We start from the raw sequence: 13,363 nt of genomic DNA, 5'->3' as shown, positions 1-13,363 counted from the left end.
AAAAATTAAATACCGAAAATGAAACGAGTTCAAAGACAATTGGACATCACTGCATTTACACAAATAAAAAAAAGATAAGACAAACAATCCAAATTCTGAATTTCAACCAGTTGAACCTACTAATATTAATTATTCGAATAAAGATGTTTCTATTGAACAAGCTTACTTAGAAGAACTTCCCTCAGTTAGCAAAAATAGTACTGATATTCACAACCTTACTTCAATGCATAGCAATTATACTCCTTCTGTTTCTACCATGTCCAATAATTTTACTAAAACACCCATAGTTGGAGTAAATGATATTGGTAATTATGTCCATAATTTAGAAATTAACGATTTAAAAAAAGAGGAACTCTTAAAAACTCCGTGGGTTCCTTCTTCAACATATATTTTCCCTGTAAAAACCAAAAGAAATTTACGATTTCAATTATCTTGGATAAAACGATTTCCATGGCTTAGTTATTCACAATTATTTGAAGGAGCATTTTGTAGACTATGTGTTTTGTTTGCTCGAGAAAAAGGAGGTAATGGTAGTCATCAAAAATTAGGTGCACTTGTTTCTAAAGAGTATACTAATTGGAAAAAATGCTTTGCAAGACTTTCAATTACATGCTACCACATCTTATCACAAATTGTGTGTCGAGAAATCTGATAGTTTTTTAAAAGTGAATGAAGGAATATCTAAAAATATAACTGAACAACTCAGTATTGAACGTTCTAGACAGATTGAACAAAATAGAAAAATTTTACTTTCTATTATAAAAACCATAATTCTTTGTAGTAGGCAAGAAATTGCTTTTCGTGGATCAAACGATTATGGAAATGTAATGAACATAAATGATTTTAATGACGGAAATTTTAGAGCTCTTTTACGGTTTCGTGTAGATTCAGGTGACACTACGCTAGGAGAACATTTGAAAAATGGTCCAAGAAATTCTTTATATACTAGTCCTGGTATTCAAAATGACATAATTTCTATTTGTGGTGAAATAATCAAGTCAAAAATTGTCCAAAGAGTAAATGCTGCCGAGTGCTTTTCTGTGTTAGCGGACGAAACTACAGATATTGGAAGAATTGAACAAATGTCTGTATGTTTGCGTTATTATGACCAAAAAGATAAAAAAATCCGAGAAGATTTTTTAGAATTTACACCGGCTGTTGATCTTAGTGGAAAAGGACTAGCAACTTTGATAATGGGGTGTTTACAGAAGAACAGTATACATTGTCAATTTTTAGTTGGACAAGGTTACGATGGAGCCTCTGCCATGAGTGGATATTTACATGGTGCTCAAGAATACATAAAAAAAGATTTTCCCATGGCACTTTATGTACATTGCAGTGCTCACTCGCTCAATCTAGCGTTGGCCAACGCCTGTTCATTGCCCTCAATAAGAAACTGTATTAGCACCATTCAAACTGTTGGAACATTTTTTCGCTCATCGGCTCAAAGAAGTGAATTATTGAGAACAACTATTATCGAAACTCTTTCAGAGACAAGGCATACCACATTAGTTGCATTATGTGAAACTCGTTGGGTTTATAAGCATGAAAGTGTCATGCGGTTCAAAGAACTATATCCCGCTATTATTGTTGCATTGGAAAAATTGGAGTCATCAATAAATAAAGAAACTGCTCAAAAGTCTTGTCAGTTATTAAGTACAATTAAAGACGCTAAATTTGTTATACCTCTCGTAATAATTGAAAATATTTTTTCGTATACATTGACATTGTGTAAACAGCTACAGACAATTAATGCTGATTTAGTCGAAGCATGCAATCATGTTGATGATGTGTTAGCCGTATTAGACGAAATGAGAGAAAATAACAAACAACATTTTTCAGACCTGTTTTCTGTTGTTGCCATCATGTTGAATAAAAATAAAGAAGACATTGTTTTGCCTCGTATCGCTAATAAACAAACACACCGTAGTAATGTGCCCTCTCATAGCTCTGAAGAGTATTACAATTTTAATATTTTTTTGCCATTTCTCGACTATATCAGATCACAGCTTTGTGATAGATTTCAGAAACACAAATCTTTAATAAGTTCATTACAACAAATCATTCCAAGTAAATGTATAATCGCTACCAATGAAGAAATAAACGACTGTGTAAACTTTTATTCTCAGATATTGATTGAGCCTAATGCTTTCAAAGCTGAATTTGCAATATGGAAGACAAAGTGGCTAAAAGAAGGATCTCGCCCAAAAACAGCAATTGCAGGACTTGACAATTGTAACCCTCTTTTATTTCCTAACATAAGGAAACTTCTACAAGTCTTAGTTACTATGCCTATGTCAACAGCGACACCAGAAAGAACATTTTCATCTTTAAAAAGATTGAAAACGTATCTCAGAAATTCGACTAGTGAAACACGCCTCAATGGATTGGCTTTAATGTCAGTTCACCGGGACATCAATGTTGATCCAGAAGAGGTACTTACTCAGTTTTCAAAATCATCTAGAAAAATAATGTTACTTTAAAATTAATAATCCTATAAATTGTCAAATTAAAAAATGTAAGTTACATGTTTTAATAATTATTAAATATACTTACTCTAATTATAATTATATAACTATAAAAATATTTACATGTAAAATGTGGTTGTCAATTGAAATACCTTACGAGTAGTAAGTATTAAAGCAGAATGTATATTATATAATATGGTGAATAATATAAGTACATTTTTAAACCTAAAAACTAATATGGTTTGAATTGGTTAAAATTCTAAAAATCATGTTCTAGTTTCATCTTAAATTGAAAACCCCCCCCAAAAATAATGGCTGGATACGGCCATGAGTAATCTATAAAAGGCTTTATTAATATTATTAATATTTATTAAATAAAAATCAGCTTGTTTTATTTTATTTTTATTAGTGTTTATCTTTATTTTGTACTTAGTAGGTACGTAATATTTACTAGTATTTAGTATTTATTGTTTTTGCTCAATGTGCAAGTGCAAATTTTTTATTTTGATTCTTAGATGTATTTTATATTTTTATTTTATTTAATATTTTACAATTATATGTTAATTTTCTGAGTTCTGGATTATTTTTATTATTTACTCTAGAAATCTGAAATAGTGTTTCACTTTAATCTGTAAGACTTAAGTCTATACTTTTTGGTTTTTAATCTTAACCAATGCACTTTTAAAATTTAAATATTAAGGATAATTCATTTTAATTTTTAACTTTGAAGTGCATTTCTATATTGCGCGTTACTCTTATAACATAAAAGTTAAAAGTTATGAGTTATAAGTTATAAGAATATATTATATATATAAAAATTATCAAAAACGATATTGAAAAATAATGTTTTTAAAAACGTTAAACAAAAACAATATTTTTTTAAATCAATAAACAAAAACGAAAACGAAAAAATTGAAAACGTTTTTCATCCCTGTTATTTTTTTAATTATTATTACAATATACCCATATGCTGCAGTATGGTATAGTATATCTTTATATATATATATGATACTCCGATATATTATAATATATAACTATTGGCTAAAACATAGTCATATTATGGCTATTGATAAATGTAAATAATTAAGTTATTTTCTTGAGGAATTCTAGTTAAATTTAACTATATTTCTAATTTCCTAATCTAGGAAATGGCTATGCAACATCAATTATAATTTTATAATTTAATTATTAAAAAATAGCTTAACTTGAATTTAATTATAAGTAACTAGTTATTTATTAAGTTTATATCAATTAAAATAAGTTAAAGAGTTAAAATTAACTTGGTATTTAACTTAACTTTAACTTTTTAATTTATTTATGCCCAGGCTTGTTAAAATGTATAAATTATATTCTTATACTATCGTGTGACATGATAACATTTATGATGTTCTTTGTACCTGTACATTTATTTTTAATCACATAGTATCCATTGATTACATCTTATTAAAACAGTAAATAACATATTCAAGCCATGTCTATAATGATCATCAGTATATAATTAATCATAACTAATCACAAGGAAGTATAAAAAAAAAAAAGAATTGTTTCTTTAACTAAATATTTTATTTAGTATAATATAACACAGTTAATATGAAGATATGTATATAGACTGAATATATATATATATATATATTCAGTCTTTATTTTAAAATATTTTTGTCGTTTAAAAATAATGCTTTCATTACATCGTTTAATCTCTCAATTGCTATCTGAGCATGTAATTTGGTGGTTTCATCCTTACTGCACTGATATTGGTGTTTCAATATATGATAAATATCTTTTATACTGCCTTCACAAATCTGTAAGTATGAAAAATATTTAGTCAATGTCTGATATTTCTTCAAAGTATGTGAATTTTTATGATGGAATTATAAAGAAAAAGGAAAAAAGAAAAAGATTGGAAATAATTTTACTTCAAAATTACATTCTGTTAAGTTGTTGATTCTATATAATTTAAAATAAATCTATTTATTTAATTTTAACAGTTTATAATATTATTTACTTCAAGTAGTTCTAAGCTACACCCTTCAATGATCATCTGAAATAATAAAACAGCCGCTCTACGGGGTTCAACTGCTAGATCAAAATTTAATACATAATCCACACATTTAACAATTTCAGCGACAATTGATCCTAATTTGTAACGTAACAATCGACAAACGTCAGCTAAATTAGATAGACTTGACGCTCTGAGTAAATGATCTTCATCCCTGACACCAGCCATAAAAGTGTTTATTAACCGGTTTTTATGCCAAGGTATAGTTTCATCTAATGAACAAAACATAATTTTTTTAATATTTTAAGAAAATTTTCATTTATTCTTCACTATTCATACATACTTAAAAATTTTACTGTTTTCATTAAAACTTCACCAATTTTTAATCTGGTTTCAGATGAATGGTGGCAAATTGTTGGATTGACATACACTTCACAAAGTATCGGCATTATATCATCTGGGTAATATGAACACAATGATGACAATGTGAATATAGCACTTAAATATATATATGAATCAACATTTTTCAAATTTTCCTAAATGTAATATTATATTGTATAATTTTAATATATTTCAGCTTACTAGTTTTGCAAGATTATTAACATTACTTTTTTATAATAAACAATATATACCTGAATTACAATTAAAATGATTGATTTCTTAGCAAGAACCGTCTCATCACCAGATTCTATCATTTTTTTTAATTCCATCAATGCATGAGCTCTACAAGGCAATAATGGGTCCCTAGTGTCGTTCAATACATCATCAATTGTACGTTGATCACTAATTGGCTCTTTTATACAAGAATTTTTAATCCTTTTAATTTTTTGGCAAATTTCCAGCAACATATCTTTAAGAACTGTATCATCAATGTTTTCGGAAAGTTTTGGTAAATAATCTGAGAAGAAGTCTAGCTGATAGATAAATGTTTGATCAATATTTTCTAAAACACTACCAAGGACCATTATTATGATGGTTAAAAATTCGAAATCAACTGAGTTATCTTCATGAATATTTTGTAATAATGACTTGATCAAATTTAAAACATTTTCAGGATCTTTTGATATTGAATTCTGTACATCATTTTTTTCAATCAAGTGAATAATAGCTTTAATAATAAACAATTTTTCCATAATGGTATATTCATCTGATGCTGTATCTATGTACATGTCTAATAAAGTAACAAACATAAATTTCATTGATTTTAAATCAAAACGTCTGTCAATCAAATCTATAACAACATTTACTTGGCTTTCTAAATTTAATTGATGTTCATTATGAGTACATTTGATACTAATATTTCCATCATCATCATAGATAGCATCAATTAAGTACCTTGAAAATATTATTAGTTTTAAATGATCTTTACTATCTGAAAAATTAGTCAATATTAAGAAGACTAAGTCTTCTAATTTAGATTTTAAATGATATACACCAGAAGCGGTAGCTGTATATAAATTATAAATAGTTGGAGCAACATTTACTAATAATTTTGGGTTTAAAGACCACATGGCATCTCTGAATTGGTAAAAAAGTGTATATAAATCTTCAATAGATGTTGACAGTTCTGCAAATATTTCAGTCATTTGAAGTCTACTTCTTTTTATTAATTGTTCTATTGGATTTAAATAATATTCTAAAAAATCGTTATAATTTTCTGAGAACATAAGATGAACACAGAAAACACCGATGCTACGAAATTTATATTGATGAACTTTTGCATTGGATCTTAACAAATTCCATATCTAAAACATATTAAAAAAATTTAGGATACACAAATTTAAAAAAAATTTATAAAATAATGAATAACTTAATAATTATGTTTAACAATATGCCATTTAAATTAAATAAAAACTAAAATTTAACAAAAATTATTTTATGCATAATTAATGTATGTTTTATCAAAAGAATATTTGACATTTTATAGTATGAGTTAAAGTTAATTTTAATAAACAATGTTTACAAGTAAATTTGGATGGCCATTATATATTAAAAAATTTGTTTAATACGTTTTTAATAATGGTCAGTATCAAAAATTGGATAAATAGTTGCTTGAATATTATTTTAAAATTTATATTTAAAATAAGAAAATTTCCAATAGTAATTTAGGACTTTTATTACACAAAAGCAAAGGTTTTTATACATATATTAACATTTTATCATAGTTAACATAAATATAGTAATTAATTTTAACATTTAATTAATAGTGAAATAAGAAAAGCTATGTTATCATTTATTATTACCTGAGGAACAATATATTTTTTATACTTTAAATTGGATTTAGTATAATAACTATGAATTAAATTTGACCATTCATGAAGACCTATGCCGTCTAAATTTTGAGATGTTTCTGCAACATGATCACAAGCAATTCTCAAAAATGTTTGAATTCCATCATCATGTATCAATAAATCAGAAAACAGTTCTTCAAGACCAAGTTTCAAATGTTTTTGAATTTTCTAAAAATAATTTGATTTCCATATTAAATTTAAATCTTGAAATAATGAAAAAAAATGTTTAATATTAAATACCTTAAGACCAATTACAAATATAACTTCTCGAATAAAAAAAGGATCTTTATCCAATAAAATTTTTTCTATGAGAATATTCTTAAATGTATTCTGTTCTTTTATCAACTGTTCGTATTTCAATTCATCTATAGCACTTTCTTTAGCAATTTTTGTACCTGGTTTTGCAATGGGTAACAAACATAACTGACATAATCCTGCTAGTAAAACATCAGAGTGTTCCACAATAATCAATTTCTTAAATGTTGGATCTTTCATTAATGCAAACAATGAATTCACATTAAATTTTAATTCTTTATATTTCTGAAATAGATAAATTAATAGTTAAAATATTTTTTAGGATTTAAAACTCTTTACTTCAATGATTATAATATACTTATACTAAAAGAAGCATAGACCTTATACTAATTGATGGAGCATCACTGGTTGGCAGGGTTGGGTGGTGCGGTCACGACTATTCTCATAGCAGTGTTGTTATTTCTGACGACATAAAATATGTTTATTCTCATATTTATACAGTATATTATTATTAAAACATTTAAAAATCAGTTTGCCTAATTAATAATCCCGTAAACTTAGTACCTAAAAAAATAACCCTATAATAAAAAAGATTGTGTTTCTACCTAATTATAAATGTATAATATAATGATAAAATAATTTTTAAAACGCAACAAGCAATCCCTGAATCTGAAATTTTATTGCGCGTGTGCGTAGTAATTGAGTAATAGTAGAATAGCACATTCACGTCTGACCGCTAGAATTTAGCCCATGCTCCGTATATTAGTATAAGATCTATGAAAAAAAATTAATAAAATAAAAAAATACTCTAAATCATAGAATTGCAGACCAAAAAATGATTTATAAAACTATTACAATTGAATAGTAAATATATTTAAAATGAAAGAAATTTAAATCATATTATACTATATTAAAATAAATATACTCATAGATAAAATTCCATATTTTACTTCTATATTAAATATATTTCCCTTTATAGATAAATGATAGTATACAATTTTATTCATTACCGTATTTGGGGAAATTTCTTCAGTAAATTCAATAATCCGTTTATTTTTATAATTAAATGATTTCCATACACTTGGAATAAGACATGGAATCAATCCAAAAGATATTACAGAATTTATGCATTTTGATACAGTAGCACATTGACTGACACTTAAAATTTCACCAATGTGATCATTAGGATGCAATAACAGACAGTCTTTTAACCGAGTCAATAATTCAATTGTTTTCATAACATAAGAAAATCTGAAAATCAAAATACTATATTAACATGTAAGCAATTAAAATAAATATCTATATTACCTAGTACTTTGATTGGCATATTCATTAGAATATCCCAAAGACTGATCAAGTTCTAAAACACATTTTAAGTTATTTTCAAACGACGCATCACCTAAAAGTATTTATAGATTAAAAATAAAATAAACATGAAACATTTTATTTTATAATAAAAAAAATGTCTAGTAATTTATGTTATACTTAAACTAAAAATGACTAAAAATATTATATCAAATGAATATTGTATGTATATATATTTATAGTAAATATAAGCATTATTTTTGTATCAGATATCTTTCGAAATCATTAATACTTAGATGTAAATTGGAATAATTCCATGATATAAAATTAGTATATATTAAATAACTAATGTTAAGTATTCATTCGAAAAATCCATTTTAAATAGTTTTAATAAAACCAAAAGTTATTCACACTGAATAGTTTTTTATTTTATACTACCACCACTGATTTGAATTGTCCTAAACACAAACATATGGTACAGATGGCTATTTATTTACATTAGCAGTACTTAAAAGTGGTTGAGCTTAGCATTTTTAATAATGATGGAATTAAATAAAATAAGGACCTTAAAACAGTTACAAATTTAAAAGAGAATAAATTACTAAAAATTGATGAAATATGCACTTACATTTTACAACTAAGGGTCTTATGATATTTTACAAATAAAATATATAAAATATATTTTAAAGCATTTTTACTCAAGCCTACAAAGATTAGTAGGATTAGATTATATCTAACAATAGGACAATATTGATCTAACATAGCTCACCAGGGTCAATGATCGAAGTGATTTTTGACATCAAATTGATAATATTTTTAATGTCATCCATTACACAAAGAACTAGTACGTCAACAGACAAACGGTAAGAAAAATTGGTATGAAATAAAATATCTGTAACGGAAGCAAATCAAATAACCAAATTGTGTTCAATACTATTGCTTTGCATATACTTTGATCTCTTAATTGTAAAATGTAAGAAAAAATAATAAAAATAAAAATGTAAGCCACTCCAACATTAAATGTATTTTAGTTGTCTCATTTTTGTAACGACGGGACAACTAATTGATAACAACTGATAATACGGACTCTGAAATATTGTTAAATCTTTGTCATGGAGACGCTTATCATTTGAGTCGTTTAGTCGTACGGTCGTTTGGTTCAACTGGCACACCAGTATTTTGAAAAGATTCCGTTGGCCATTTTGTGCATTTACTTCATTGAGTCTGTGTAGGCTTGGGATTTATTCCGATTTGTCATTGTCATTATATACATTTTTTTTTTTCATGCAAACATTCCAAACTATGCAATATTGTGTATTTTTTGTTTAATAGTACAATAAAATAATGGTGAGCCAGCGCAGCGCAGCGCATGTGGTATACGGATAAGCATTCTAATAACGTTTTGTTGTTGTCGTAGGTTTCGTTGAATCCGTTTCGCATTTTGAAACACGAGGCGGAAGAAGACATAGGAGAAAATGCGCGTATGTCCAATTTTATAGGTGCAATTGCCATCGGCGACTTGGTCAAAAGTACCATGGGCCCAAAAGGCATGGACAAAATACTCATATCGATGGGCCGCGGTCCAATGGATTCAAAAATCGAAGTGACTAATGACGGAGCGACTATTTTGAAGAATATTGGCGTGGACAATCCGGCCGCTAAGATATTGGTTGACATGTCCAAAGTTCAGGACGATGAGGTTGGTGACGGTACTACATCTGTCACAGTTTTAGGTGAGAATATATATATTTGGCTCTTTGATTTATGTAATTTGTGGATATATTTTGAGTATTTCCTTCTGTGACTTATGCCTACAAACATTTCAATAGTTGAGTATTTTACCTATTTGAAAATTGTTACTGTTTAATATACTGCCTATCATAAGTACTTATTATGATTTAATAAGTTAAATAATAATAACATAAAATCTCTTAGTTTATTTAATTCACACTATTCTATCAAAATAATTTTTAGGTAACTATCAACATAAAATGTTTGTAGCTTAATTAATGTAATTGGTTTTTATATTGGATCATACTAAAACCACTTTTGAGTTTTGATATTCATTGATTGTTAATGATTTAAGTCGGCACTCATGTCCAGGCCTGTGACTAGATCAGATAAAGATTATTTATTGTCAATCTGTCGTTCTTATTCATCTTCAGGTACTCTATATTGTACATTAATATAAGTTAAATAGTTGTATTAACAATAATGGTCATCATGACCTTTGTTGTGTTACTAAGTTTTACAATAATTTATCAGCTATTTTAATACACTTTATTGTCATCGATTGGTAAGTTTTTAAAATAATACATATATGTATTTACAATTTTGTATCTAGAATCTATTGCATATATTAAGCTATCTAAAACACAAGGTGTTTTATTTAACATAGTTCTTAGGTATTAATTATTCTGAAGATTGCACTAATCAAGTTACTATTAATATTACATTTAATAAAATGCTTACATTTTTTCAATAGTATTAATCTAATTTTTGCAATATTAAAATTAGTTGATGACTTACACAGTTTTGCTAATAAAAAAAAAAAAGAAAATGCCTCATGTATTCATACATTAATTTATACCTACATATGAATAAGTAGAAAATTATTTAAATAATATTTTTTTTTAAACTTTTTATACTAAACACAATGTTCATTGCATTTCAAAATAATTATGACATGATATATTGTTATCACTATTTTTTTTTTTTTTTGAAACTTTTTTGAATAACTATGATAATTAAATATCTTACAGTTAATAAATTACTTGATAATTAATGCAAATTCAAATATAAATAGTTTTTTAGACTCTAAAGATTAATATATTTTAATTATTTATATTTACTCAATTTAATAAAGTTGTAACTAACTATTATGGTATTTGAGCTTAAGATTTATTATAAATAATAATATTTTTTAAATATTTAACATTTATGTTTATAATCTGTTGAATAATTTAGCTGCTGAATTATTACGTGAAGCTGAAAAATTAGTTAATGAGAAAATTCATCCACAGATAATTATTTCTGGGTGGAGGAAAGCAACAAAAATAGCACATGATGCACTTCAACTTGCTTCATTAAATCATAGTCAAAATGAAACTCAATTCCGTGAAGACTTACTAAATATTGCTCGTACTACTTTGAGTTCTAAAATTTTGTCTCAACATAAAGAACATTTTGCTAAGCTGTCTGTAGATGCCATTTTACGTCTCAAAGGATCTGGAAATTTGTCAGCTATACAAATTTTAAAGTTAAAAGGTGGTTGTTTGGAAGATTCATTTTTGGATGAAGGTAAACAATAAATATTATGTACATTTTTAATTTAACTTAATTTTTATTAGGTATTCTTAATTAATTTTTATGTTTTTATAGGTTTTCTGCTTGATAAAAAGATTGGTCAATATCAACCAAAACGTGTAGAAAATGCTCGAATATTAATTGCTAATACACCAATGGATACAGACAAAATTAAAATATTTGGATCTCGTATCAAAGTTGACTCCATGGCTAAAGTTGCAGAACTAGAATTAGCTGAAAAAGAAAAAATGAAAGATAAAGTTAACCATATACTAGCCCATGAATGCAATGTATTCATAAATAGGTAATTTGAAAATATTATAATTCCTAATCTTGAATAATTTTTAAATAACTATAACTTAAGACCTACTAAGAAATTTTAAAGTTATCAAAAATCTTAATTCGAATCAAACAAGAACTATCTTTAACTATAATAATACTAATTTAAAATTTTTTTGGACATATGTACAATTGTATGAATATTTTTACTGTTTATTATTAATTTAAAAAATAAAAATAAATATTTTAAATTATTGATTTATTTCTATAAATTTTTATGATTTCTGAAAACTTATTTTACTATTTCAGACAACTGATCTACAACTATCCTGAACAACTTTTTGCTGATGCTGGTATAATGGCTATTGAGCATGCTGATTTTGATGGAATTGAACGTTTAGCTTTGGTCACTGGTGGTGAAATTATGTCGACTTTTGACTCAGCTGCTAAAGTCAAGCTAGGTACATGTAAACTTATTGAAGAAATTATGATTGGTGAAAACACATTGTTACGTTTCTCTGGTGTGGCACTTGGTGAAGCCTGTACTATTGTTATTCGCGGTGCCACTGAACAGATTATTGACGAAGCTGATCGTTCCATACATGATGCCTTATGTGTATTATCCTCTACTATACGTGAGCCTTTCATTGTCTATGGTGGTGGGTGTAGTGAAATGTTAATGGCTAATGCTGTTAGTGCTGAAGCAACAATAACACCTGGTAAAGAAGCTGTGGCCATGGAAGCTTTTTCTAAAGCTTTACAATCACTTCCTACTACTATTGCTGACAATGCTGGGTTGGATTCAGCAGATTTGATACATGAATTAAGAGCATGCCATGCTCTTGGAGAGAATAGCATGGGTCTTGGTAAATTAACATTTAATCCATTTTGTTTAAAAAAAATTTGACATTCTATTTATTTTGATTTTAGATATAGAACATGGTACAGTGGGATGTATGAAAGCGATTGGAATCACTGAATCGTTTGTTGTCAAGAAGCAGGTTCTTATATCTGCTGTTGAAGCTGCTGAAATGATTTTGCGTGTCGACTGCATTATCAAAGCTGCACCAAGAAAACGAGTTGAAGACCATGGCCATTGTTGAATCTAATTATCCACTTAAAAAGAAAAGCTACACTTTTTTTTTTACATGTTTGACTGTTTTCAAAATCATTTTTTTATACATTTATCAATTTAATACAAAAACTAAATATTAATTTTACGGTGTTATAAAATAAAAATGTCATTATTATATTTATATAACTTGTATTTTATAAGTAGTAAATGGGAAACTAAAGCAAACTTATCACAAATATAAGAAAAACTAAAATTCTTAACTAAATTGTAGAATTAACTAAAATTAAAGTTACCCATTTTTAAAATGTAACCAAAATACAAGAAAAACTAAAATTATTTTTTACTAATTGTAGAATAAACTAAATCTTAGAAACTTAAATAAAAATAT

At 26.6% G+C, this 13,363-nt stretch overlaps 3 protein-coding genes across 4 annotated transcripts; 2 read left to right on the top strand and 1 right to left on the bottom strand.

Moving 5' to 3' along the window:
• The first annotated feature begins 256 nt into the window (after positions 1–256).
• Positions 257–3,640, top strand: LOC112690448 (52 kDa repressor of the inhibitor of the protein kinase-like). Its single transcript, XM_025564464.1, has 3 exons — positions 257–567; positions 785–2,435; positions 3,614–3,640. Exons 1-3 carry the CDS (start codon positions 257–259, stop codon positions 3,638–3,640), a joined length of 1,989 nt encoding a protein of 662 aa, XP_025420249.1.
• Positions 3,641–4,074: 434 nt separating this feature from the next.
• On the bottom strand, positions 4,075–9,394 carry LOC112690445. Of its 2 annotated transcripts, XM_025564459.1 has the most exons (9): positions 9,085–9,394; positions 8,319–8,409; positions 8,021–8,261; positions 6,996–7,295; positions 6,708–6,923; positions 5,097–6,209; positions 4,808–5,000; positions 4,471–4,736; positions 4,075–4,267 (listed from the first exon to the last, which is right to left on the bottom strand). In XM_025564459.1, exons 1-9 carry the CDS (start codon positions 9,143–9,145, stop codon positions 4,109–4,111), a joined length of 2,640 nt encoding a protein of 879 aa, XP_025420244.1. In that variant the 5' UTR covers positions 9,146–9,394; the 3' UTR covers positions 4,075–4,108. The 2 variants fall into 2 exon arrangements, with proteins under 2 accessions (XP_025420244.1, XP_025420245.1); XM_025564460.1 differs by lacking the exons at positions 8,021–8,261; positions 8,319–8,409; positions 9,085–9,394 and adding an exon at positions 7,391–7,472.
• Positions 9,395–9,461: 67 nt separating this feature from the next.
• Positions 9,462–13,111, top strand: LOC112690446 (T-complex protein 1 subunit beta-like). Its single transcript, XM_025564461.1, has 6 exons — positions 9,462–9,662; positions 9,733–10,048; positions 11,283–11,615; positions 11,697–11,925; positions 12,210–12,766; positions 12,831–13,111. Exons 1-6 carry the CDS (start codon positions 9,660–9,662, stop codon positions 13,001–13,003), a joined length of 1,611 nt encoding a protein of 536 aa, XP_025420246.1. The 5' UTR covers positions 9,462–9,659; the 3' UTR covers positions 13,004–13,111.
• Positions 13,112–13,363: the final 252 nt, after the last annotated feature.

This window comes from Sipha flava, unplaced genomic scaffold (assembly GCF_003268045.1).
Source record: "Sipha flava isolate LNK unplaced genomic scaffold, YSA_version1 50471_pilon_pilon, whole genome shotgun sequence".
Classification (NCBI taxonomy): domain Eukaryota; kingdom Metazoa; phylum Arthropoda; class Insecta; order Hemiptera; family Aphididae; genus Sipha; species Sipha flava.
This window is presented reverse-complemented; position numbering and strand designations above follow the sequence as displayed.

Coding starts and splice junctions, on each gene's coding strand:
- LOC112690448 (XM_025564464.1), top strand. CDS start 257: ATGTCCAATAATTTTACTAAAACACCCATAGTTGGAGTAAATGATATT. Junction 568..784: donor GGTGCACTTGTTTCTAAAGA/GTATACTAATTG, acceptor TCTTTGTAGTAG/GCAAGAAATTGCTTTTCGTG. Junction 2,436..3,613: donor TCAATGTTGATCCAGAAGAG/GTACTTACTCAG, acceptor TTCCTAATCTAG/GAAATGGCTATGCAACATCA.
- LOC112690445 (XM_025564459.1), bottom strand. CDS start 9,145: ATGGATGACATTAAAAATATTATCAATTTGATGTCAAAAATCACTTCG. Junction 7,296..8,020: donor AAGAAATTTCCCCAAATACG/GTAATGAATAAA, acceptor TATCTATTTCAG/AAATATAAAGAATTAAAATT. Junction 4,737..4,807: donor GAAAACAGTAAAATTTTTAA/GTATGTATGAAT, acceptor TTTGTTCATTAG/ATGAAACTATACCTTGGCAT.
- LOC112690446 (XM_025564461.1), top strand. Junction 11,926..12,209: donor TGCAATGTATTCATAAATAG/GTAATTTGAAAA, acceptor TTACTATTTCAG/ACAACTGATCTACAACTATC. Junction 12,767..12,830: donor AGAGAATAGCATGGGTCTTG/GTAAATTAACAT, acceptor TTTTGATTTTAG/ATATAGAACATGGTACAGTG.